This window comes from Chenopodium album, chromosome 6, assembly GCF_948465745.1.
Source record: "Chenopodium album chromosome 6, dcCheAlbu1.1, whole genome shotgun sequence".
Classification (NCBI taxonomy): Eukaryota; Viridiplantae; Streptophyta; class Magnoliopsida; order Caryophyllales; family Amaranthaceae; genus Chenopodium; species Chenopodium album.
The window spans coordinates 11,435,960-11,463,250 of NC_137839.1; the positions used below are offsets into that span (position 1 = coordinate 11,435,960).

The 27,291-nt window shown below is 34.1% G+C and overlaps 1 protein-coding gene and 1 non-coding gene across 2 annotated transcripts; both read right to left on the reverse strand.

Moving 5' to 3' along the window:
- Window positions 1–1,033: 1,033 nt before the first annotated feature.
- LOC145636677 (serine carboxypeptidase-like 7) lies at window positions 1,034–20,609 on the reverse strand. The gene is made up of 13 exons (XM_081688240.1): window positions 20,473–20,609; window positions 20,172–20,317; window positions 19,066–19,145; window positions 18,190–18,312; window positions 17,845–17,947; window positions 16,713–16,750; window positions 12,647–12,748; window positions 10,932–11,018; window positions 8,701–8,772; window positions 5,078–5,199; window positions 4,582–4,695; window positions 3,452–3,506; window positions 1,034–1,117 (listed from the first exon to the last, which is right to left on the reverse strand). The coding sequence occupies exons 1-13, from the start codon at window positions 20,607–20,609 to the stop codon at window positions 1,034–1,036; spliced, it is 1,263 nt and encodes a 420-aa protein (XP_081544366.1).
- A 4,848-nt stretch (window positions 20,610–25,457) lies between these two features.
- LOC145637417 (small nucleolar RNA R71) lies at window positions 25,458–25,564 on the reverse strand. The gene has a single exon (XR_014114204.1). It is a non-coding gene; the product is annotated as a small nucleolar RNA R71 (small nucleolar RNA).
- Between the last annotated feature and the right edge of the window lie 1,727 nt (window positions 25,565–27,291).

The following is a 27,291-nucleotide window of genomic DNA, read 5'->3' on the forward strand; positions in this document are numbered from 1 at the left end:
GGGAAATCATGCAGTGTCACGGCATATTTTCCCGTGTCACGGTGCCCATGTTGTGACACTGGACTGTTCCGTGTTTTCTCCGCGTAAATCTTTCACGCGCTTTATCCTCTGTGGGTTTGTTTCTGTCCCGCGTCACACCAGATTTCACCGCGTCACACTAAAGTGTGCCGTAAAAATAAAGGTGATTGATCTAAGTGCTCGGGAATTTACAACTTCTCTTTGCTAGATCTTCGTTTAGAACACTTATGGACTCCTTCTTGTTCGGGAACCTACACCGTAGTAACAAGTATTAAAGGGAGTGAGTGTTTAAGATAAGAGGGTTTGGTAGCACACAAGTTCACAAAGTTTCTGCCAGAGTTTTAAGTTAATTTCTGTATGTTTAAGCCTCATATTAAGCCCTTATTTATAGGGAATGGGTAAGATTAGGGTTTTGATCGCGCGCATCTGAAAGGGTTGCGCGCGACAGCCCAGCCCAAGTGGATTAGGCAGCGCAACTGATTGTCTTGCGAGCGATATTATGGTAAGATTCGATTTTATATTTTTATGAAATTCATAATCTTCCGCAAGCGCATCACTAGCAGTTGCGCTAGGTGTTGCGCGCAACCTTGTGAGTTGCGCGACCAGACCAACTCATTGAGATGCGCGCTAATTTATCTTCAGCGGCATTAATTTTAACCTAGGCACCTCTAAAACCGTCATTTTTAGGGTTTAAGCTCGGGCTTAAGCCTAATTATGATCGCGCTTAGTTGATTAGACCTTAATGCTTTTGTTTTTGGGTTAGGCTAGCTTATTTTTATGTTCTTGGAATTCAATCAGTTATCCATAAGTGTTCTTCATGTTAATCCAACACGAAGATGGTTTCATTTATCGCCTTTGCACTTCCTGTCGGGACAGAAGGCCAAAAGTAGATGTCTACAAGCAGTACCATTGGGTTGCAATTTGCAAAAACTTTTTAAATGGTTGCAGCGTAATTTGTAAAATACAAACTTAAAATGGCTACAATTAACAAATTTTCCTTAAATTTAAGGTGATACTATAACGAGTTTAATCCGAGCCACCTCTCAATCATGGCAAGCGATTCTTGAGGCTTATACTCTGGCGCAGTGTGGCCTCCTCCCTGCACAAAACTAAAAATGTTACACCAACTTTTATGTATGGCTGGCCACATACACCGTGTAACAAGTCATGATGGGGTTACTTCATTAGTGTTTTAGGAGTGACTCGATTAGTGTTACAAGGGTTATTTTGTCAGTGTTATAGAGGTTACTCGATAAGTATTACATGGGTTACTTGATCAGTATTATAGGGGCTACTTTGTTCTTTTACAAGCGGCACACATGGTATGCCAACCACACTCAAACGCGCTGATTTTGTAATTGTAAACAAATTAATTACTTTATATATTACTAACAGACACCCACAAGGTAAAGTTTTACACAAAAAGCAATTAGTACTGCATAAACTTGATAAATGGGTCGTTATGGTCAGGTCATTTCGGATTAGGCTATTTTGGTTCAACAAATTATATTCAGATCGGGTACAAGCCTAGTCAATTTGGGTCAACAGATAATCGGGTCGGGTTGGTTATCTGGTCAACATTTTAGGTGAGTTTTGATTAGGTCAATTTCGGATCACTTCGAGTGGAGTCATGTTTCAAATTCAGTTGTCGGTTCGGTTCAGATAAGGTCAATAGTGTGATGCTCGATCACAATATGGTGCTACAATTACTCATTGGAACCTAAATTTACATCTTAATAATTTATAAGTTCAAACATCTACTTACACTAAGATTTTTTTAAAAAAAAAAATATGGTGCTACTTAATTCAGTTGTCGATTTAGTTCAGATCAGGTCAGTAGTGTGATGCTCGATCACAATATGGTGCTACTATTATTCATTGGAACCTCAATTTACATCTTAATTTATAAGTTTAAACATCTACTTACATTAAGATTTTTTTTTTTTTTTATTTTAAAAAGGGGAAAAAAAAACCTACCCTCTTTAAGTTTAAGTTAGTCTTTTCTAAATCTATGGTCACAACTCTAGTATATTATGGGATCTGTTGTAAGTTTGTTAATTTTCAATCTTTCGCCAATATGTTATAACTCAAATGGCCTGGGAAAAACAGCGATAATGAATATTCAAAACATGCACATTATAAAATTAATTTCAAGTAAAACCTAAGGAAAAAAAATAATGATTTGGTTTAGATTATTTTCGATGAAGGAAAAATTGTCCGAAACAATCCAACCTTTGCCTCATCTGCCCAAGATAATCCCACCTTTTGATTATTTTTTAATAATTCGACCTTTAATGTCAATCCATTCAAATATCCCAAGTGGTGACCGATTGAGCAGGTAATTTTTTTTTTTAATCTTTAAATTTTTTCTTACACTTATCAAAATTTGATTGTTAAAAAAAAACTTCTACTTTTTATTTTAATTTTAATTTTTTTAAGGAAATGATCACTACTCCTAAATCCTAATTAACAACTAACATTCATTAACATTATAATTAAAACTACCATCATCCCCAACCACCTCCCTACCTTACCATCAACCTAGATTGGTTGCCGGCCTTGTCATGCCCAGACTCACCTCCCCCGCACCGGTCTCCGCACTCTCCCCTGCCTTCTTCCATCGCCTTTACACCACCAATACTATTAGTTTATTACAAAAATCAAGGCGTGGGAAGGGGAGGGGGCCAAAATCAGGGCAAGGAGAAGGGAAGGGGCCAGAAAAAAGCACTAGGGAAGAGGAGGGGGCCAGTCGACAGGAAATGTGTTAGGGGAAGGAAGGGAGTTCGAGATCGGACAAGGAAGGGTTTTGAGGGTGGTTGGTGGTTCGGGGGAGGCAAGTCAGTGGTTAAAGGAGGAACTGGGAGAGCGGTCGGCGGATTGGCATCAAAGGTCGGATTATTAAAAAAGAATCGAAAGCTGGGATTATTTATTTTTAGAGGCAGTTGAGGCAAAGGTCGGATTATTCAAATCCGGGTATTTTTTCCATCGATAAATATATGTTTGGGCCAAATACCTAAGCCCTAAATCAGCTATATTATTTTGGGTATCAATTATTTTTGGTTCTAGTCATTTCGAGTATAATAATAAGGTAATTATTGTTTAGATGACTTCGGATAACAAATTTGTTCAGGTAAGTTAAATCAGGTTTGAATTGGGTCATGTCTCTTTGGGTTTTGGATCAACTTTGGGTCGGGTCACTTTGGGTAATGGTTCAATTTTGAGTCGAGTATAGTCGGGTTAGGTCACTTCTAGTTTCAGGTCGAGTCACTTTGGGTATTGGGTCAATTTTGAGTCGGGTATAGTCGGGTATACTCCACTTTCGATTGGGTAAGGTCATTTTTGGGTCAATCTACAGGTCAGGTCGGGATTGCCAAATCTAGTTCTACATATAGTATATTAGTTGTAAAATTACTAGTAACATAAATACAATTACCTTAATTGTAGCAAACGTTAAGCGATAAGGAAAGCGTAAATATTCCGTAACATATCTGCAAAATGATTAGAAGATGATTAGTTTTCATAATAAAGAATGGTCATGTAAACATAACTATGAGTTATGCACTTATGCCTAGGGATATCAATGGGGTGGGGTGGGGTGGGGTGGGGCGGGGCGGCGCGGGGTGGATATTGGTCTTTCCATCCCCATCCTCACCAAAAAATTTCATCCCCATCCCCATTCCCATTCCCAACCCCATCCCTGCGGCGGATCCAAAATTCATCCCCAGTAGATACAATTCCAAAATCATCCTTGTCCCACCCCCACTTGGATAACCATCCCCACTTAATCCCCATCTTAGACCCGCCTAATTCTCACCTCCCAATACACAAGTCAACATAATTAATATAGATTACAAGAAAAAAAAAATTGTTAATATTAAACACTCTTCTAGTTAGTGTATTGCAATTATTATATCTACCATTTTATTTTACATAATTTGTTTTTATATAAAATAGTATAAAAATATATAATTTTATTTTTAAAAATATATAGATGTGGGTGTGAGGTGGGGATGAGGCGGGTATGAAGTGGGGCAAGGCAGGGATGGGGCGGGTACAATGTAAAATCCATCCCCGTCCCATCAACCATATGATTTTTTTATCCCCATCCCGCCCCACCACCCGCCAAATTAAATCAAGACCCATCCCTGCCCAGCGGGGATGGGGCAGATCTCCTACTTGACCCGTCCCACTGACATCCCTACTTATGCCCCATACCATTTTTAAAATTAAAACTCATCAAGAGTTTCGTTAATGTTGGCATATCCCAATATGAATTATTTCATACTAATATTACACTTTGTAAAATACAATTAGTTTTGCAAAATACATTATACGGCATACATTTGTCGTACTAAACTACTACCCTAATTAAAATATTCAATAAAAATATTTAATATAAATTATTATCTTCGTGACATATTATTTGTAACAGTTTGAAATAAAATGTATGTGAAAAATTTAATCATTGCAAATAATATGAAACAGAAGTATTATATGTAGTATATAAAGTATACCATACGTTACAATTTGGAGAGTAGGAGATTTAAAGATGAAGACACTCACCCTGCTACTTGTCCATGAACGAACCATGGTCTCCAATGCATGTCCGTTGAGAGATCTAATTGCTTGATCCAATCTTGTGAGTCCACATATGATATTGATTTATCTTGGTCTCCACTATAATGCACACAAGAAATTCATGTCCAAAGCCAAAAATAAAATTAAAAAGTTGTTTGGAAAATTCTCAAGTTTCATCCATTTTCTTTAAATTACTCCGTATTCCTTTTTGTTCAATTCAATATAATTAAAGGATATCTTCCAAATCGGTCTTTTCAAGTAGATTATAGCAAGTAATTCGTATCTATTTCAAAAGGCTTTTATATTATTTTGGTTTTTTAAAGAAATTTAATTTTTAGTGGATAAGTAGATTGTACAGTAAAAAGTTAAAATAGTAAAAATGATTTCAATTCAATAATAATTAACTTTTTCTCATAATCTGCTCTTTTGGCTCTGTAAACACCGCACAAAAAAAAAAAAAAACATTGAAAGAGGCACAAACCTGTATATCAGTGCTCGAAGAAAGTATTTTGCGAAACTTTTATGATAGCTTATACTGCTTTGAACACCAATCGTATACGTGGATAAGCTGCGATTGCATCTAACCCAATATTCAACCATTCCCTGCTTAATATAAAATAGTTAGGTTATATATACAACTTATAGGTAATTTAATTCAAATAAAAATCTACGGAGCATAATACAATTAAAATTCAAAATCAAAGTGAATTGAAATAAAAAACTATACCCTATTCTCTTATTTAACTATTTGGGAAATTCTACAATATAACCCACTACTTTTTGAAATTCTACTCTGTGCCCCTACTTTTTGAAACTTCTACAATGTAACCTCAAGGTATAGTAAGTAACTCTATTGTACCCTTGATGCTAAATCACCGTTAATATAGTTCCGTTACACATAAAAATTTTATTTAATTAAATAAATAAATAAAAAAAATATATAAAAAAAAATCAAAACACCAAAACCACCCCATGGTCAGCCCGTTGCCACCGCCGTCCCACCACCCTTCCCCCGGAGCGTCGGCCGCCTAGATTTCTTCCCCTCCCCCGACGTTCGCGTTGCCCCGACCACCTCCCCCTTCCCCTTTGAATCACACACCACGAAGTTCAACAAAATCTCTCAAATTCCAACCCCCAAATCCCAAACCCTAACCCTAACTTTCAATTTCCGGCAGTAGGAGGCTATAGCGGAGAGAGACAAAAGGAACAACAGCGGAGGCTACGGTTGCGGTGAAGGGAGATGGCGGATCGTTGATTTCCGGCGATTGGAGGTTATTTAAGGTGTTTTTTCGAGGGGGAGGGGGAGGGGTTACGAGTGGTTTTACGGGGAAAGGGGAGGGTCATCGGGGTTGTGCAGTCACCGAGGGAGGGAAAGGGGGTCTGAGAGGCGTCCGACGTTCGAGGGGACGGGGGTAGGGCTGGCCGTGGGTTGCAGCGGCTGGTTGTGGGTGGTTGGATTGGTGATTTTGGTTTTCTTTTTTCTTTTTAATTTTTTTTAATTTTTTTGGGATAACGGAACTTTATTAACGGACACTTAACGACAAGGGTACAACAGAGTTACCAATGAGACCTTAGGGTTACAGTGTAGAAGTTTCAAAAACCAGGGGCACAGCGTAGAATTTCAAAAAGTAGCGGGTTATAATGTAGAATTTCCCTAACTATTTTTGTTGAATTATAATTATTTTAAATAATTAAGGATCCGTTCACATTTACTGAAATGAATTGAACTCAACTGAACTGAAATGATTGGAGCAGAATTCAACTAAACATAATTGAATTGAATTGAATTGAACTGAGCTGTAATGATATTTTATGAGAGAGAGAAATTAGGAGCTGAATTGAACTGATCTGAACTGATTGGAGTGGAACTGAACTAGACTGACTGGCCTGGGGCCCGTTCACATTTATTTAATTTCAGTTCAGTTCAGTTCAGCTCCAATCAGTTCAGTTCCCAATTTTCCTCTCTCATAAAATATTCATTTCAGCTTAGTTCAGTTCAGTTTAGCTCCAATCAGTTCAATTCAGTTCAGCTCAATTCAGTAAATGTGAACATGCCCTACAACTTTTTTCTCCTGGTTCTATTATATTTGTTCATTACTTTTGCCGGGCTTAACTTTATTTGTTGAACTTTTTTTTATTGAACTAAAATAATTTTTATTGAACTAATATTATATAATTTATATTTAATAAAATTAAATTATTTTTAAATGATATTATTAATGCGAAGAGAATCGTATCTTACTCTTGCACTAAAAAATGATTGACTGTACTTGTCATTTGTACATTGCGATCAAAACTTTCTATTGTTTTATTTTAAAATAATTATTCTAACATAGATTACAAAATATACATTATAGTTTTCTCCGAATATTAAAAAATCCCGAAATCAATACTTACAATTATATTGTTGAATTCTTACATTGTTATAATTAAAAGAAGCTATGATCTAGAATTTTTTTTTCGTTAATAAAATAGCAAAGAGTTAATAGTTTATAAACCTTTGATTATTTCCAAATGATTTGTGTTAGAAAAACAATGAAAATTGATGTACAGAGAGACCGGATAAATTCTTCAAGGCACGTGATAAACGCTTTCCTAATAGTTATTTATCGACTCTCTTTGGAACAATCGAGTTACAGGATAAAACTATTGGGATACAATGAAAAACCAAATAGTTTTGCTTGTTCCTGCAAAACTAATTCAACAAAGTTTATGTAGAAATGTGTTTGTTTTCACTCTAAGAAAATTAATGCAGATTTTTTCTCAAAGTAAGCAAGAATGATGTTGTAATACTTCTCTCATCAATCATACATGTCATATAAACTCCTATTTATAATGTTTATATGAAAAGTAATTTGATTCCAACAGATGTGTCTGTTCACAAAGCAATCCGTTCAAAAACTGTAAAAACTGTTAGTTTTGAACTTCGTTCGGTCAGACCCCAGGCAAGGGTACATGGTCGGGCGCGCAAAGCACTTTTGGAAAACGTGTAAAAACTGACAAACCCCCCTTCGCCCAAGCATACCAGACATGGGCGCTTGGCAGGGCGCGAACAACATCTAAATGAAATTGAGCTAATTGACTATCTTTATTCGTGCTTGCCTTACAGGGCGCCCTTATCCTGTCATCCAGGGCTAAGCACAAATTTGTCAAGCTTGCCTTGTATTTTCACTTTTATACATCTTGCTTTGCCATACCTAGGAGTGAAAGTTCGGTTTACGGTTTGGATTATAGCCAAAACCGAATCCAATCCGAATTAATTCGGTGTCGTTAATCTCAATTCGAATCCAAACCGAATTAAGATTCGATCAAATCCAATCCAAACCGAATTAATTCGGTTTTTCAAATTAGAATCCAATCCAAACCGAAATTTGTTCCCTTCTTTTGCAACATTCAAACCCGAAACTCAAACTTCACCCTAAAAATTCCTACAATCATTTCTTGTTAACTACATTCTTTGTGAGAGAGTAAGATATTGAAAAAGGAGAATTGAGAATTAGGTTCTTTTTTTAAGTTTATATATGAAAGGGGAAAGTGGTTGGATACTTTGAAAAAGAAAATGGGCTTAAAGTATTGGGTCGAAATTCGGTTTGTAATTCGGTTTTCGGTTTTTTTAAACCCCAAACCAAATCCAATCCGTAATCCATATTTTTTAATTTTTCCAATCCGATCCAATCCGAATTCAAAAAAAAAATCCAAACCAAATTACTAATTCGGTTTGGTTTTCGGTTCGGTTTGGTTTTAATCCGAATTACTTTCACCCCTAGCCATACCTCTAAGTATAATCATAATACTAATCATCCTCAACTCTTAGTATAATATAAACTTCATATATGATTCATAAGCTCCATTTATTCCATAAATGTTCCAACAATTTTGCAATAACTCCTAATTGTTTCAAAGATTGCAACATCTCCTCCTAATTGTTTTGGATGATTAGTCTTTGTTTTTACTATACCATACTACAATATATCTAAGATGGATTGTAACATACCAATTAACACCAATAAGGCAATAATTTGATGTGTTTGTGTTTCTAATGATGCTAAAGGTTGTTACTTAGTAATATTCATATCAAACGTTGAAAGTTGAAAGCATACGTACCTCTCGAATGTGAAGTGCCTCTTGGACTTTTATATCATTTGCCCATGTGTAGGAGAGCAAGTAATGAGTATTCTATTATTCATAAACAGGGTAAAAAGAAAAGGTTGATACATTAAAGCTAGCATAATCAAGGAAAAGTGTAAACCATCATAGCTAAACCAAACTACAAACAGAATACTACTCCGTTCCATACAAAATTTTTTTGATTGCAAAACTTCAATTCACATGTTGGGATGGTCCTTCAACAAGGTATCAAGAATTAGCGTGATACATACAAAGGTCATGAATTCAAAAAAAAAAAAACTCATCCACTCCCATTTTCAAGTGGAACATTTTGCGCTATGTATACATTTCAAGCACAAAGCGGTCTCATCTAAGGGAGCATGATAGATTAAATAAATCGATAATAGATTTCAACCATCAGCCTAAGTTTTTTATTAATTTGATTTTCTAACACTTTCCATTTTGGTTTGCTTGTAACAATTTGATTCATGCTATCTTTGGCAAACACTTTTTATTCTACGCACAACAATATCCACTTTCTTTTACTATATAAACTTTTTTTTTTCCTTACACTCGTCCAATTTTTTACACACTTTCAATTATATCAACCAACACTCACTATCTTATTCTTAATAGTGAACGTTAAGATTAAACGCAAACAAAAGTAGTATACAATTATAAGATACAAAGAACGATAAGAATAATCAAATACCCGACATTTTTGTTTGCCACGGAGAAAATTTTGAGGATCATCGTTTGAATAATTTGGTGTTGGAACCTGTTTTTTGGGCTTAGGAGATACATACATGCACTTATGTTCTAAGATATGCGGTGAGCAAATGAGATCGCTTTCCTGCATATATACGTATTAGTACGTACTAAATCATTAGCTAAAATTGCTTAAGAAAATAAGAAGCAAGTAATAAGGAATTAAAGGGTGCGTGATTAGTAAAGTAATTATCTATACTTTATTATATCTATACTAATATATTAAAAGGCGTTTATAAAAACGTCCATGTGCCACGTAGACTCTTCTATATTACGTCATGTCACTTCACAAACAATTTGTGTCGTCATGTCACTTTGCCACATCACTTCACAAACACTTCATAACGCTACATCTCATATTATTAAAAATATGAATACTCGGAGATTTTAACCCCAAACCACTCATAACAAAATTGACTTTACAACCACCTAAGTCAATTATCACACATATTATAAATATGAAAAAGAAATATACAAATGTGTATATAATTATTTTAAAAAACACTCACATTCATTCTTGATCTTTTAATCCAAATTTATATATAAATACATATAAGGATTATAATATAGAATAAACATAATAAAAAATCCAAAATTAGGTTTTTTTTTTTTTTAATTAGAATATACTCATAATATAGTTTCAAAGAAATAAAAATAAAAATAAAATACCCATAATTAAAAAAAAAAAAAACATGTCTTTTAAAGTATCTAAAATAAAAATGAAATTATTCAAAGTGTTATTACACGGGGCAAAGCCCGGGGACACACACTAGTTTTTATATATTAAAAAGCGTTTATGTGCCATGTGGCACCCTCGCCATGTCATCTTCCAACTATGATCATATTCTAATAAAAATGTCTATCATGAGATTTGAACTCATAACCACAAATTTATGCATTAGGTGTCTTACCATCTCATCCATATATTAATCATGCTTTTATGCTCAACTCATAAATACATAAGTATATGGATTGGATGGAGATATGAACATTTAATAACTGCAATTCTTTTAAAAAAAAACGATCATATTATTTGCTAATTATGCTAATCGAGGTAATACATACAAGCAAGAAAAAATAACTATTGTTATAAATTAATTTTAGTTATTTAATTATTTTGAAAATAATTATGTCTTTATTTTCATTATATTATAAATTATAAACAAATGACATGTTTATATAATTTTTTTTTGACAGGAACATATTTGTATAATTAATCAATAGTTGTTCCATAGATAATTTATTCAAATGTTTAATGAAAAAATATTATAAATTATAAACACATAATGAATAAATAAATAATAAAGAATGAACCTATCTATTTAATTACAAGTGTTCAAATAAAAAAAAAAAAAAAAAAAAAAAAAAAAAAAAAAAAAAAAAAAAAGCATTGGCTCGGCCGCACACTAGTTTAAAGATTAAAGGTTGTTTAAAACATAATTAAGATTCTTATGACTTACTTCCGATATAGCTTGAACTGACTCCAAGCACTTTGTATTGTTCGCATCTATATTTTCAAATTCACTGTTGCAATTTGTTTTGGCAGACTATGGAATAAATGGACAAAATAAAGTACACAAATTAGTATATACGACAATATGTAATACTTAGTCTTCTTCCAAAGAAATTTCAACGAGAACAAACTTTAGAGATGAGAGATGAAAATACTAATGTGGTATCTGATATTACCATTAACTAGCCTTCTGGCCCGTGCAATGCACGGCTTGTTCATAGAAAATTGCATTGAGAGATGAGTGAGAAAATACCAATAAATAATTATGAGTGTAATATGTAACTGAAAACATAATTAAAGAAATAAAAATTTTGGGACTTTAATTTAAAATGAGACTTAATAGAAAGAAGATGGAGAGACTAAAATCAAATAGAGAAAATAAAAAGGTTGAATTAAAGAGGGAAGATGAAGATAAAGTGTTTAATGAAAGAGTTAAGAAGAATTGTATAATTAAGAATAAAAAATATAAAACGACATGTGGCACATTGAGTTGAAGAAGATGATAGAGAAGTGTAATAGAATGATGACATATGTCTTTTTGGTTTTCTTTTTTAAATACTAAGTATAGATACGTACTCCAATGATACCAATTAATTACCGAATGTCTAATATTACCATTGAAATTAAAAGTTTAACAGAAAATGACCAAAATACCCCGTGTTGTACAATGTTCATATAGCATGGGTATGTATCAAAAATCCCTACTAACACTTATCAGAAAATTAAAATTGATGGTAAAAAAAAAAAAGGGAAATTCTACATTATAACCCGCTACTTTTTGAAATTCTACGTTGTGCCCCTGGTTTTTGAAACTTCTACACTGTAACCCTAAGGTCTCATTAGTAACTCTGTTGTACCCTTGTCGTTAAGTGTCCGTTATCCCAAAAAAATTAAAAAAAATTAAAAAGAAAAAAGAAAACCAAAATCATCAATCCAACCACCCACAACCAGCCGTTGCAACCCACGGCCAGCCTTACCCCCGCCCCCTCGAACGTCGGACGCCTCTCAGACCCCCTTTCCCTCCCTCGGTGACTGCACAGCCCCGATGACCCTCCCCTTTCCCCGTAAAACCACTCGTAACCCCTCCCCCTCCCCCTCGAAAAAACACCTTAAATAACCTCCAATCGCCGGAAATCATATCAACGATCCGCCATCTCCCTTCACCGCAGCCGTAGCCTCCGGTGTTGTTCCTTTTCTCTCTCTCCGCTCTAGCCTCCTACTGCCGGAAATTGAAAGTTAGGGTTAGGGTTTGGGATTTGGGGGTTGGAATTTGAGAGATTTTGTTGAACTTCGTGGTGGGTGATTCAAAGGGGAAAGGGGAGGTGGTCGGGGCAACGCGAACGTCGGGGGAGGGGAAGAAATCTAGGCGGCCGACGCTCCGGGGGAAGGGTGCGTGGTGGGACGGCGGTGGCAGCGGGCTGACCATGGGGTGGTTTTGGTGTTTTGATTTTTTTTATATATTTCATTTATTTATTTATTTAATTAAATAAAATTTTTATGTCTAACGGAACTATATTAACGGTGATTTAGCATCAAGGGTACAACAGAGTTACTTACTATACCTTGGGGTTACATTGTAGAAGTTTCAAAAAGTAGGGGCACAGAGTAGAATTTCAAAAAGTAGCGGGTTATAATGTAGAATTAAAAGAAAAAAAAAAATACCTCATAAAGCTCATCAGAAAGTAGTGATACACGATGCATGTACTCAGGTCCTGCATTTTTACTTACGTGATAATCTGTTACTGGGTTCCCAAGTGTGTATCCCTAAGTCCCATAAATATTGTATTATTAGAATATATAATCTAAGGTTTGGGAAAACAAAAGTTTCAACAAATAATTAAAATTAAAAGTTTTGTCAACAGTACAAAATTATAGTATAAACTAATATCATAATTTTTTGGAAATTTTGACAATTACCACCTTCTGTTATGTCCATTTTAACAATTACCACCTTGTATTTTTTTTTTTGAAAATTACCACCTTCTACTTTCAAAAACATCAAAAGTTACCACCTTCTTGCCCCCCAACTACCACATGACGTCATTTTGGGCTCATTCTTTCCCTTCCCTCCCTATTTCCCTCACATTTCTCATTCTTATTTGGATTCTCATCTCCCCTTTCACTTTTTTTCCCCCAAACCACCAATAATTGTTCGTCAATTTTGATTTATTGGAGGAGTGAATTGAAGTGTTTTTGATTGTTTGGGGGGAAAAAAGTGAAAGGGGGGATGAGAATCGAGTTAGGAATGAGAAATGTGAGGGAAATAGGGAGGAAAGGGAAAGAATGAGACCAAAATGACGTCATGTGGTAGTTGGGAGACACCCATTTGTGTCTCCCCAAAACCAAACCCGGTGATGAGTGCCTTTCACGTCGAATCATAATCGAATGAAACGAAGTGTGGAAAGGTCTAGTGTTGCAGAAAGTTTTATTTCTTTTCTCTTCTCCCTGATTTTGAAAACTTTATTTTAAGAAAACAGTCAATCCAGTTTGGTTGGTTCATGATATGGGTCCAATAGTGGTGTAGTTGGATGGGGCTTACAAAGACCTTTCCAACGATATATTATAAGCCCAATTCCGATGAATATTGAGGAAGTTATGGCCAATTTACTAAACTGGGCCCGATTTGAGCTTTAAGTACGGCCTAATGATCTAGGGGAGGGCCTAATATAATTTATCATTCCTAATGCAATTAGGAATGGTTTTAGTCTTCTAGAACATTCTAGAAGGTTCTTATCATTCCTAATTCAATTAGGACTCTTCAGAGTTTTAATCAAGATCAAATAGCATTTTCGATTGGAATTATATTATTTTATCTTCCAGTACAGGAAATTTATCAGATTTTCGAAAACGCATTGAAAACCACTTTGGCGTCCAACCCCAGGCCTTGGCGCCTGAAACCAGGATTGGCGCCAGGCGCTAGCCACTGGTGCTGGCGCCAACTAGCCAGGGCTGGCGCCAATGTTGATTTTCGATCTTCAGACTCTGTTTTGTTAAATTATCTTTTTTGGATGATTTTCTCTATAAATATCGTATTAAAAACTCCGTTTTCATTCACCAATTACCAATTTTCAATTACCATTCAACTCTCTTTATTCACCAACTATCTTCATCATTCATCAACAAGCATCATCGATAACCAACTCTCATCAAGATTTTCTTGATTATTCTCTCTCTCTCTCTTTTCTAAACTAGCCTTTTCTCAAATACAAAATTCCGCATTCACAAGATCTTGATACACCTAGCCATATTCGAAGTTGCCTTCGCCCTAGGCGTGAAAGGTTTAATTTCTGAGGGTTTGGTCCCAAATCTCTATTTAAATTATTTAATTTAATTGTTTTGATTATTATTTTCCTTGAAGTTACTAACGTGTGTATTTTGTTATTAGAAAGAGGTACGAGGCATCCAAGTAAGTACTTTAATGGTTTTAATTGATATTACGATGTAGATATCATGTTTATATTGTTATTATGATATTCCTAGTATCATGTGTAGGGTATTTTTAATATTAAATATGATTCCTATGATGCCTTTTATTCTCTTTCTAATATTTATGATTGTTAGTATCATGTTAGGGTTAAAGATTTGATTTTTATTGCTTAGTGACATGCTAGGGTTTGTTATTAATCTTGTTAGTATCATGCCTAGGATCTTGCTATGTTTATTATGCTTTAACATGCTTATAATTTTAATTTATCATTATTTTCATGGTGATTATGATTGATATTATTATTATTAATGATGTTGATTATTTATTATGTTGCTTGATATGCATTATTTTATATTATTGCTTGATCACCTTTCATGCATGTTTAAAGGGAATTGGTACTTGTAATCACGCTTAATAAGATAATTAATAATCTTGTTAGGGTTAATTGTGATTATAATTCAAGTGATCGCCAATAATAAATTTATTTATGCATTAAATTCAACCAACATAGATAAACAGGTTTAGGTTAATCCTATTGATTGTATGTTAATCAGAAAGCGCACATAAATACGAGCAGAATAAAGTAGAGGCCTATTATTAGGGCAGGTTCAATCTCTTTTAGGTTGGATTTGTACCATCATCCCCGAACCCTTATTTGGTTCATGACCTTATGGAGTTGACGATCTCTTGGATCGTTAAGGGGTGTAACCTTCACCTCGTGAACAGTTTACAAGTTCCTTAAAAACTTGTTGGCGACTCTTTTGCTCTATCTTCTTCCCTTTTGGACGCCACCGTACTTTAGTGTATGATCACAGTGGGGTTCAAGCTAGTGGGATTTAAAGGCTTGAAATTATTCCCTACAGGAGGCAAGAAGGTGGTAACTTTTGATGTTTTTGAAAATAGGTGGTAATTTTCAAAAAAAAAATACAAGGTGGTAATTGCTAAAATGGACTAAACAGAAGGTGGTAATTGTCAAATTTTCCTGATTTTTTAAAACTATTAATTTTATGTTCTTAAATTAAATTAATCTTTTTTTTTTTTGAAAGAATTAAATTGAATAATCACAATCTTGTTTTGCATAGAATAATCACACTATTAAAAATTGAAAATTAGATAATAAACCATGGTGCACCCGGGTAAACAAAAAAAAGGCGGAAAGAACATACAATGTTTGATAAAGAACATATCTATATTTGACAAAGAACATTGTGTTCTTTGAGTATAATTATATATTCTTTACATTATAAGTTATGTTATTTAACATATGTTGATAAACATATATATTTTTTTGGGTTTAATACTACAAAGTATGTTGTTTAAATTTGGCGTGTATGTTCTTTAAGGTCGTAGTGACACCCAAATTCTATTTTTATTATCATATGTCATATTTAGATAACTTTTATTATCGTATGTTTTTTGAGTTTGATCAGTGTGTTATTTAGGTATTAACTATATGTACTTTCCAATATAAATTATGTTTATTTTGAAATTTGATATTGAAATCTTAAATTATTTTTAATTGAAAATAATATTAGAGTAGAAAAACTAAATTATTATGGGAAGTTGATTTTTTTTTTGAGAGATTGAAAACTATTTTTTGGGGAAATAAAATCTTTGGTAAAGATTTTTAAAGAGGTGATCAACATTGGCATAACTCGCAGCCCGACCCGAAATAGGGTGGGTTTGAGCAAGCCCAAAAATGCATTTTTAGTTAAAATCCGAACCGGGCTCGAAAAAAGCCCAAAAACCCGCTACTTTTTCACGGGTTTGGGCACGAGAAATTATGGTATGGCCCTGCCCTACTCGATTTTTTATCACCTATAAATTTTTTCCGTTAATGTATAATTTTTTTAGAAAATTTTATTAAGTTTTTATCTCGTTCTTTTTATTATATCTTTATGTTCTTTGGTAATGCATGTTTTTGTCAAATACAAACATGTTCTTTGTCAAATACATGTATGTTCTTTATGAAACACATGATGTTATTTCCGCCTTTTTTTATTTATCTGGATGTACGATGAGCATTGTACACCCGTGTGTATAAACCACGGATTGATTAAATATTGCACACGATTTTGACGCAATCAACTATTATTGTTATGAAGAAATGCGAGACATATCATGTGCAAATTGATTTTTAATCAAAATAAACTTTGAATTAGTGATAAAAAAATATCTTGGTATTATATATTTATGCATACACTACATCTAAGCTAGCTAGTTTGAAAAAAAAAAAAAAAATAGAAATTTTCTTCATCATGTAAAGTATTAACTTGATTTTCATCAGTTTTGATAACTTACATTGATATTCATTTTCGGTACGAGTCTGTTTTTGTTCCCTACAAAATAAAGGATGGAGATAGATATAATTCGGGATTCAGGATTTTCTTCATCCTAGAAGAATGCATGAGTGCATGACAAACAAATTCAATTTAGAGTTTAGATAGTTAGATAAATACGCAGTAGTTCTTTTTTTTTTTTTTTTTTTTTTTTTTTAAACCAATACGTAGTAGTTCTTAATTAATTGTGTATTTGTATTTATAAAAATGGAAAATATTGTTTATAGTCTTTAGGGCTTTATTAAACAAAATAAACAAACATCAATTACAATGATCAATGCATGTAAACATTAACATGCATATATTCTTAAAATGATTGTTAAATTTTAAGATAATATTAAATGGACTTGGACAATCCGGAGATCTAGTTCGGTCCACTTATAAACACATCTTTGTCCTTCTCTAGCTAGAAGGTAAATCTTTACTCCCTCTGCCCTTATTTTTTACCCCATTAGACCTTACACGGTATTCAAGGCACACTTTGTAATGTTTATAACTTTATTTTTAATTTATACGCGAAAAAAATTATAAAAACTTGATATAAATAAAATACACAATAAGAGGAATCTAACAAGATTTCACATTACTATATTACGAGTAGCTCTTATTAATAAATGAGAATTTATGGCTTAAGTTTTGAGGTTTGAGTGTTTGACCCAATTATTTGCGATGGGGCAAAAAAATTGGGACAGGGGAGTATATAATAGCAATAATTACAGACCCAACTCGAAAGAGATCCTCAAGCTCGTCTCTTATACCATGCTATCATATATAAAAATATAAAATAGGTTTGAGCAACCAAAGAGGAGAGTTCAGTCCACATCCACTTAGCTTATAAGTAGGCCAAATTAATTAAGGAGGTTCAATTTCATACTAAAATAAATTGATGATAGTTAATTGATATTTTGTTGAATTCGTCTTGATTTATTATTATTATTATTATAGCATCATTCCAGAAGAGTTGTTTTTTTTTTTTTTTTTTTTTTTTTTTTTTTTTTTTTTTAAAGCATGTCGAAAGCAATTCCAAAAGAGAATATACATAGATAATAATGAACTGAAATGACCTGAACTGAATTAAACTAAACACACGTTACCATTTAGAATCTCGTTGACAACAATAGGAACAATCTTGCCTGAGTATGAGTCTCCTGATATGTACAAAGAATTTGTTTTGAATTTAGAATGTTCCAAAAGCCACTGCGTGCATCATGTAATAGCTACTTTAGAGAAAACAATCCACATCTTTATATTACACATGTTTTTATATCAAGTACTAAGTATTATTTTGATGCATGGATTGTAAAATGTAAAACTAAAAAGAGAATTTCTAAATTATACATGTAAAACAATAGGAACAATCCTGTATTTGATAATCTTTTAGTAAACACCAAAATTAAAATTTATAACTACAATGATTATTAATATTAAAATTCACTAACCTTTCTCAAAAATTCATATACATGTTTTGATTGTAATATGTCATCACTGTAGTATACGTCTGAGGTTGTTCCATATGAGAACCCAGTGCCAACTGGAGAATCTAGAAATATAATGCTAGCTACCTAAACAATGCCACAATAAGCAATGGTCAAAATTATGCGTTAGCAAGTGTAAAAGTTAATAAATTACGTAAATTAAAAGTAGAGCAATTGATGTTGTATTGAAGAATTTTGTCCCAAAAAAATGTAATGAAGAATACTACTATATGTAAAATAATGATACTCTTCCATTATTTTTAAATTGTTCCATATTGATTTTCTTACAATATTTATTCGTTTTAATTTAACTATATATTTCGATTAATATTTTAAATAAAAATTTATTATGTAATATTGAGTATCTTTTTTAATTATTAGTTTTTTAATAGGTTTACCTGGCCTCAAGCTAAATAATAAAAAGTAATGGTCCATACCTTTAAAAGTTGTGAAAGGCAATATGTAACAAACAAAATAAAATAAGGAAATACAACAAGCAATTTGTGTGTGTGTGTGTTTTTTTTTTTTTTTTTGGAGGGGTAAGAAGGACTCTATTATATTAAATCAAAATCTTTCACAGGTTAGTTAGTCAAGCCATTTATGCAGGTCATCGCTTAAGAATGAAAGGGAAGCTGAGAAATTCTCTTACTCCTATATATAGTTGGTTGGACTCAAAGTTGTGATCTCAATATCACTAGTAGTCAAGTAGAGTTCCCCACCAATATGTAGTTGGTTTGGCGGGATATACATTACAAATTAAAACATGTCTTCTTTATACAGTAACAACACTAGTCTTATTGAGAAAAATCCTTTAACACAATGAATAAATAATTTACGTACCTTTGTCCATGAATATGGATTTAACTGAAATTGTGGTATGCTAGCTGAATTAGAAGCACTGTAATTGAATGTTAGTGGACCTGTCAAGTAGTTTAATTGTTTTAAACAACTGAAAGTACCAAATCATTACTAAAGGGGGCTGTAAAAGAGAGTTAAAACTCCATTTTCATATTATCATCCATACGAGCAACTCTTTCAAGCTAATAGCGAAACTGTTGGAGGATAATTCACTAATTAGCTTAGAAATTCTTTTTCTAATAAAATATTAATTAATTGAAGAATAAAGTTGAAAAAAATAAATGACAACTAGCTTGCCATGCATTAAAGTAAAATTTAGCTAGAAAAATTATAACTAAAAAAGATGATGTGACAATTTAAACTAGAAGATTAAACAGGTTGCTATTAAGTTGCTCTAACTAATTTATCACCATACAAAAGCTACTAAATCTAAGCTAATACTCCAAATGTTAAATGGTGTTTTTAAGAGAGTTTGTTTGTCATAATATTGTACTATCCCACTCAAGCAAAAGCTAGAGTTTTTTTTTTTAAAAAAAAAAAAAAGAAAAACTACACAAATGTAGTCACAAATTTATTTATTTTTTTTTAAAAAAAAGATATAATACACAAATGTAGTTAGTAATTATAAGCTTGACTAAGATTTTTAAGTAGTAAGTCAGAATTTTACTACAATCCTCTAGTCTAATATATTGCTTGAACTTATCTAATTTTATCTGAGTTTATTTGATTTTTTTTGTTTTTTTGAAATATGTTTATTTGAACTTAGTAGATCTTAATTTGAATAACTCATATTAAATCTTGTCATAAGTTGTCTAAATTTATTCGTCTTGTCATAAATTTGAATTTATTTTTAAAATTATTAACTTATCTAAACTTATTTTTTCTCGACTATGCACCAACAAGTTGAATAAAACAACTCGTACGATTGGTTGTGTTCTTGTGTATTAGTTTATGCATTGCACATATTCAAACCTATTAAAAAAAAAAAAAAGGTAGGAGCAAGAAGAAAAAACGACACAACTATTTATTGTGAATAATATTTGTTATTTTTGTTATCATATTTTTGAGTGAAAGATACAGATACCTACCGATTTCATAAACAAGACCAGAGAAAGCAGAGCAACCAGGACCTCCAGTAAGCCAAAGCAGAAGAGGGTCTTCTTCTACATTTCTTTCTGATTCAATGAAGTAATAGAATAATTGCACTTCCTCTGATTTTCCAACCCCTATATATCTGCCTCATTATAAATAACCAACCAAAAAAATATAATTTTTTTTCAATTTGTTATTAGCATACCTTGAGTAATAATCGTTGTACAAAAGTGTTTCTAGGAAGAACTGTTAGAGACGGAGGGAACATAAAATAATCAGTACGATGATATATCTTACCCGGTTTCGAGGGTGAAAGGTAGATTGCCAGGATAACCAGGTAGAGACTTGATAATCTTGGATTGTGATTGAGAAAAAGAGATTAAAGCTGAGATCAAAATTAGCTGCAAAATTTGAATTTTGTGTAAGTTGATCATGTTTGTTTTTGGTTAATACCAGAGAAACAATAGAAACTTTTAAAGAATAAATAAAAGGGTGGGTAGTAGATTGTTTGATTAATCTGCTTACTGACTTTTAAGCGCAGATTATTAAATTCTAATTAGATGCATAATCACATGTTTCATGTAATCATGTTCATATGTAATAATGTAATATGTTGAGTTGTTGACTACTCTATTTGGCGAATAATTTATTTAGCAATATTTATAGTAATATTACTTTGATTAGCGAAAGAAATTAGTGCAAGCCTATGAAGTATTAACATATTTACTGATTGTTGTCTTACTTTACTGTTAAATTAGTTGATATTTTAAAGAAATTTTCTAAATGGTACCATTAAACTATTGGCTTTTCCAAGTAGTAACTTTATTTTATTTTTCTTCCGATTGGTACTAATCAAAATAGTAAACTTGCTGTTATTATAAAAAGTTAAGTATAGGTTAATTTGCTAATATTATTACCCTAATACCCCTTGTATTCCTTCCATGGAGGCTTCTCCTTTAAATTTAACTCCTCTCATCTGGCAACTCTCCATAATATTGTTTTTTAATCATTGCACATTCACTACAGGTCTCTAGCTAATTAGATAATTCCTCCGTTTCAAAATGATGTTCCTGTTTCGTAAATCGATGCAAGTTTTTACTCATCTTTGACCATAAATATCTTTAATTTTAAGAAAAATTAGAAATAATAATCCCAACTTTCATCAATTTTGGTTGAATAATCCCAACTTTGAATTATTCTGTAATAATCCAAATATTAGGGGGTCTTGTTTTTCTTCAATTCCTATCCGGTCAACAAAAGTTAATGACCTATTATATCAGGTCACTTGGCACGTGTCAAGTCTTGATTGGTCCAGAAAAAATTTAAATTTTTTTTTTAAAAAAAAGGAAAAAAACCCAGAAAATCAGAAAACTACCACTCAACCTCCGCTTCACCAACCGACCCACCCTAACTTCCACCCCGCTGCCAACTTGCCGCCCCTCGATTGCCGGCTCGCCACGCTTCCCCCACTACCTGGCGTCGCTGTTTTCCTCTCTCCCTGAAACACCTTCCCATTCCACCACGAAACCACCAACAAACCCTTCCCCACTGCCAAAAACCCCAAATCTTTCCTCTCACCACCTCAAAACCCTAGCAGCTAGGGTTTTCTATGGTAGGGGAGAGGTATTTGGCGGTTTTCGATGGTGGGGGAGGTGGTTTTAAGGGATTTTCGAGAGGAGGGAGAGGTTTCAAGGGAGGATGGTGGTTTTCAATTGAGAATTGTTGTCGGGGATAAAGAGGGACGGTGGGGGTTCGCAGCACTAACGTGAGGAGGAAACCGACGCAATGGGAAGGGGGTTAGGCGGTGGCCGGGATGAGGTTGTTAGGCCCTTTTGGGGATCGGTTTGGTTTTCGTTGTTTGGCTGGTGGCCGAGATTAGGGGGTTTAGGCGGTGGTCGGAATTATTAGGTGGCGTTTTTTTTAATTTTGTTTTTTTTTATAAATTGTTTTAGCCAATTCACATATGACACGTGACACTTTAAAAAAAAAAAAAATTAACCCATTCAACCTGGTTTTTGGGATTGAAGAAAAAGAACTACCCCCAAAGTTCAAATTATTCTAAAATAATCCAAAGTTGGGGTTATTATTTCTAATTTTTCCTTAAATTTACACTAGCCAAAATTATAGAAGTTAGATATTAATAAGTTATTCAGCAATATGAATCAAACTCGATTTCACGTGACTATTTTTGTTCTTATAGGTTAAGAGAAATGTAGAAGATTATTTTCTTCTTTAAAGTAAAAAATTCCAAACAGGATTCATCATTGTGATCGAGTATAATATTGCCTCTAACCCTCCATTACTTATGCGCTCACTCTTTCTACTCAACAACCTCAATAGCCGCCATTGTAGCTTTAAATATAATAGCGCTGGTTCCGAAAGCTATAGCGGTGGTTCCATTAGTGGTTTTGAACAGAGATTCGTTACCAAAGTTTTTATCCGTCAAATGTTTAATTAATTTTAATGATCGGGCTCACTTAGTAATATTAATTGCTTTTGTAATCATTAGCAAAGAGCACAAGACCAAGGTAAACAAGAAAACAGATTGGGAATGTTCAATTGATCATGTCATAAAACTTATTCTATTTGTTTAGCCCAAGAATTTGCTCACAATTCATCAATGTGGTCTTGATAAAGAACAAAACATCATCCTAAAAATAAAAAAAGAAAAAGAAAAATTTATTACACTACAGAGAGGAAATTTTGACAATTACCACCTTCTGTTATGTCCATTTTAGCAATTATCACCTTTTTTTTTTTTTTTTTTGAAAATTACCACCTTTTATTTTCAAAAACATCAAAAATTACCACCTTTTTGCCCCCCAACTACCACGTGACGTCATTTTGGGCCCATTACTTCCCTTCTCTCCGTACTTCCCTCACATTTCTTATTCTTATGTGGCTTCTCATCTCCCCTTTCACTTTTTTTCTCCCAAACCACCAATAATTGTTCGTCAATTTTGATTTGGAGGAGTGAATTGAAGTGTTTTTTATTGTTTGGGGAAAAAAAGTGAAAGGGGCCGGGGGATGAGAATCGAGTTAGGAATGAGAAATGTGAGGGAAATAGGGAGGAAAGGGAAAGAATGAGCCCAAAATGACGTCATGTGGTAGTTGGGAGGCAAGAAGGTGGTAACTTTGGATTTTTTGAAAATAAAAGGTGGTAATTTTGATATGTCTATTTTATATAGTGTTTTACCCCCGTCCCTTGGTCGTTATTAGTAGTGTTTTTGGCTCTTTCGAGCCACTTTTATTACTAATTTGTGTGTTCTAGTGTTTTCGTAGTTTTAGTTGTATTTTACAGGAAATTGCACTCTTGGAGCATTTTCCCGGGCCTTATTGAATCGACTACGGAAGCTAGAAGGACACGACCACTTTTGGAGCCCAAGATCGGTGAGAGCCGGTGATTAAGGGCTCGGTAATTGGGATCATGAGGCATTTGGACCATGTATTCGAGACCCGAGAGGAAATATGGATTGGGCCGAGAAATCTAGCCCAATCGAAGTCCAAGCCTCGAAGAAGAAGACCGGGCCCGATCGGGCAAGCATACGCCCGATCGGGCGGATGCGCGCAAGGGCACTCTCAAGGGAGAGGCGCGCCCGATCGGGTGAGCGTAGGCTCGATCGGGTGCGGCACATCAGTATGGGCGTTGTGAAAAAGGCGGGCCCGATCGGGCGGCCCTTCGCCCGATCGGGCGCGTGTTTTCCTAGGGTCTGATTAGTTTAGTTTTAATTCGTGTTTTAGGAAAGGTTTAAATACAATTTGTACGGAATTATTAGGGACCGCTTCTCTTAGACTATCTCTTTTCTTAGACTTTCTCTCTCTACTTAGTATTTTCTCTCTCTTAAATTCTCTCTAAACTCTTGTTCTTAATTCCTTCATTAATTCCAGATTTATTTTGGTACAATTTCTTCCCTTTTTAATTTCAGCTATTTTAATTGTTTTCTTGATTATGCTTTTAATTATTTATTTGATTGGTTTAGTTATGATGATTAGTGAGTAGTTTAATTCTAGGGTTTATGGGGATCCATAATTAATATGAAGGGATAGTTTGTTATTATTGATTGTTGATATTGCATGATGATTTTCTATTGAATTGTTTTAATTCTTTGCAATTAGGTTATGAATCGAGCAGATGTAATTTGATTGTGAATGTTTAGCAATATTGAATTGATGAATCGAGCAGATGTTGATTTAATATTAAAGGCTATTTTTAATAGGAACTTAGGTCTAATAAATTGCGAGAGCCTGTTAGATCTATGTTGATTAATAAATTGCGAGAGCCTGTTAATCATGTTATCTATGCATTGTTAATTATTAATTACTTCGTTCTATCCCAGAATATTAATTATTGGTGAACCTGTGACCCTAGGTTTCCTCATTATTGATTCTTTTCTCCCTAAACTTATTCTTCGTAGTATAGAATTCTTACCCAAAAATATTGGTTACTTAGATAATTTAGAGTATAATAATTAATTAGAATTAAAAAGACCTGTTTCCCTGTGGAGTTCGACCCTACTTCCCTATCTACTGTAGTTAGTGATTTAGGTAATTATTTTTTATTAGGGGATACGACTTTACCCTGTCAAAATTTGGCGCCGTTGCCGGGGAAAACAGTTTTATTTTTATTTCTGATTGTTTTTGTAGTCTAGATTATTTCTCTTTTGTCTCAGAGAGCGTTAGTTCTCTGAGACAAATCTCATATTTGCTTCTAGTTTTTGTTTATGCCCAGGTGTTCCAGATCAGGTTACATCCCTTTCGATCCTGAGATCGAACGTTCCTTCCATAGACAGAAAAACTTCTACAAGCAAATCCTGGCGGATTCTGGTGATACTAACAATAATCACCGCGATCCTCCAACTGATTCTAGCAATTCAGAGACAGCATCAGACGCAGAATCAGAAATGGCGGCTCCAAAGAAGCTTAGTGATTATTCACAACCAAAGCTCACGGATTTTCCACATCTCACCCCTACTCCGGCTCTTGATGGAGTTCAATTTGAGATTAAACCTCAATTTATAACGATGATAGAGAGGAAGCAATTCAGTGGAGCAAAGGGTGAAGACCCAAATCTTCACATTGCCGACTATTGTCAATATTGCAACACCATCAGACAAGCCGGGGTCACTCAAGACCAAATCAGGGAGATTCTCTTTCCCTTCTCTTTAACTGGAAAAGCTAAATTGTGGTTTAATGGCTTAAATAGAACTACACTTGGTATAACTGACTGGGAAACTCTTGTTCTGAATTTCTATAACAAGTATTATCCTGCAGAGAGAACAGCAGTACTACGAAGTGCGATTCAGAACTTTGCCCAAGAAGCCGATGAGTCTTTATATGAGGCTTGGGAGAGGTTCAAGGACTTACAAAGAGAATGCCCTCACCATAATTTAGCACAATGGCAGTTAATCCAAGCCTTTTATAACGGCATTGGAAATTCTTCTAGAATAATTTTAGACTCTGCAGCTAGTGGGAGATTTATGAATCTTAATGTTGATGATGCAGGTTAGGTTATTGAAGACATGGCGATACACAACTCCCAATATGGGAATCCCAGAGGATTTGCTAACAAGGGGAAACATAGTGTCGACTCTGTATCCTTTTTGCAAGCTCAACTGACCTCTATTTGCCAAAAATTAGATAATCTGAGCACTGCTAATGTAGCTAATGTTTCTGCGATTAATAATAATTCTAATGAGGCTTTCTGTGAAAATTGTGGTATTGTAGGTCATTGGGAGCAGGATTGCAGGAGTTCCGTGGAGCAAGTTAATGCCTTCCAAGCTTATAGGCAGAACAACCCATACTCCAACACTTACAATCCTGGGTATCGAAATCATCCATACCTTTCCTACCGGAGCACTAATGTTCAAAATCCACCACCACAAGAACCACAGGTGCCACAGCAACAGCAGCAGAAATATTATCACCCCAATGCTAGCCAGAAGAATCAACCACAACAACCCCCCCATCTTCCGACCCTTCTTTGGGGGAAATTAGAGCAATGTTGGTCAATATGCAAAAGCACATGGAGAGCAGGGATGCGACAATTGATCAAATTCTAGCACATAATAAAATTGTAGATAATCAAATTGCGCAACTCTCCGCTACTCTACAAGCACGCCAACATGGAGCCCTGCCGGCACAGCCGACTAGGCCTACGGATCAAGCATTTGCAATTACTCTAAGGAGTGGTTCAAACTATGAAGGGCCCTCTATGCCCAGAGTTGATGAACCTATTTTACTAAATACTGCTAATCTTGATTCCATTAAACCAAACAATGTAGTTGATAGCCCTGCATGGCTAAAGGATAATACTAACATATCTAACTCTACATTGCAGGGTAAAACTCCAGAGAAGGTGGCTACTCCAGACAAGAATAAGAATGCTCAAAAGCCAATCATCAAACTTCCTTTCCCCAATCGTCAATTAAAGACAAACTTGGATAAGCAGTTTGGTAAGTTCCTGGAGGTGGTTAAAGATTTGAAGGTAACAGTTCCCTTTACTGAATTGATCACACAAATCCCCTCATATGCAAAATTTATGAAAGAAATTTTTACGAGAAAAAGGTCTATTAGTGAGGTAGAGACAGTAGCTTTCACTGCAGAGTGTAGTGCCGTACTTCAAAATAAGTCTCCACCTAAATTAAAAGATCCGGGTAGTTTTTCTATCCCTTGTCGTATTGGCAATCTCTTGATTGATAATGCATTATGTGATTTGGGTGCTAGTGTTAGCGTCATGCCATTATCTGTGTGTTCTAAGTTGAATATGGGTAAATTAAAAGCTACCAATATAACTCTACAAATGGTCGACCGTTCTTTCAAATACCCCTTAGGTGTTTTAGAGGATGTCCCCGTTAGAATAGGTAAATTTTATATACCTGTAGATTTTGTTGTTCTTGATATGGATGAGGATATGCAAACCCCAATTATTTTGGGTAGACCATTCCTTAACACTGCAGGAGCAGTCATAGATGTAAGAAGTGGTAAGCTAACACTATCAGTAGGGTACGATAAAGTGGTTTTTAATCTAAATAATGCCCCCAAAAGCTCCATGACTGAGGAGAAATGTTTCAGTGTTAATGTGGTTGTAAATTATTCTGACAAGCCCCAAGCTCTTGA

Coding starts and splice junctions, on each gene's coding strand:
- LOC145636677 (XM_081688240.1), bottom strand. CDS start 20,609: ATGATCAACTTACACAAAATTCAAATTTTGCAGCTAATTTTGATCTCA. Junction 20,318..20,472: donor CCTTTCACCCTCGAAACCGG/GTAAGATATATC, acceptor ATAATGAGGCAG/ATATATAGGGGTTGGAAAAT. Junction 17,948..18,189: donor TATATGAATTTTTGAGAAAG/GTTAGTGAATTT, acceptor TGATGCACGCAG/TGGCTTTTGGAACATTCTAA.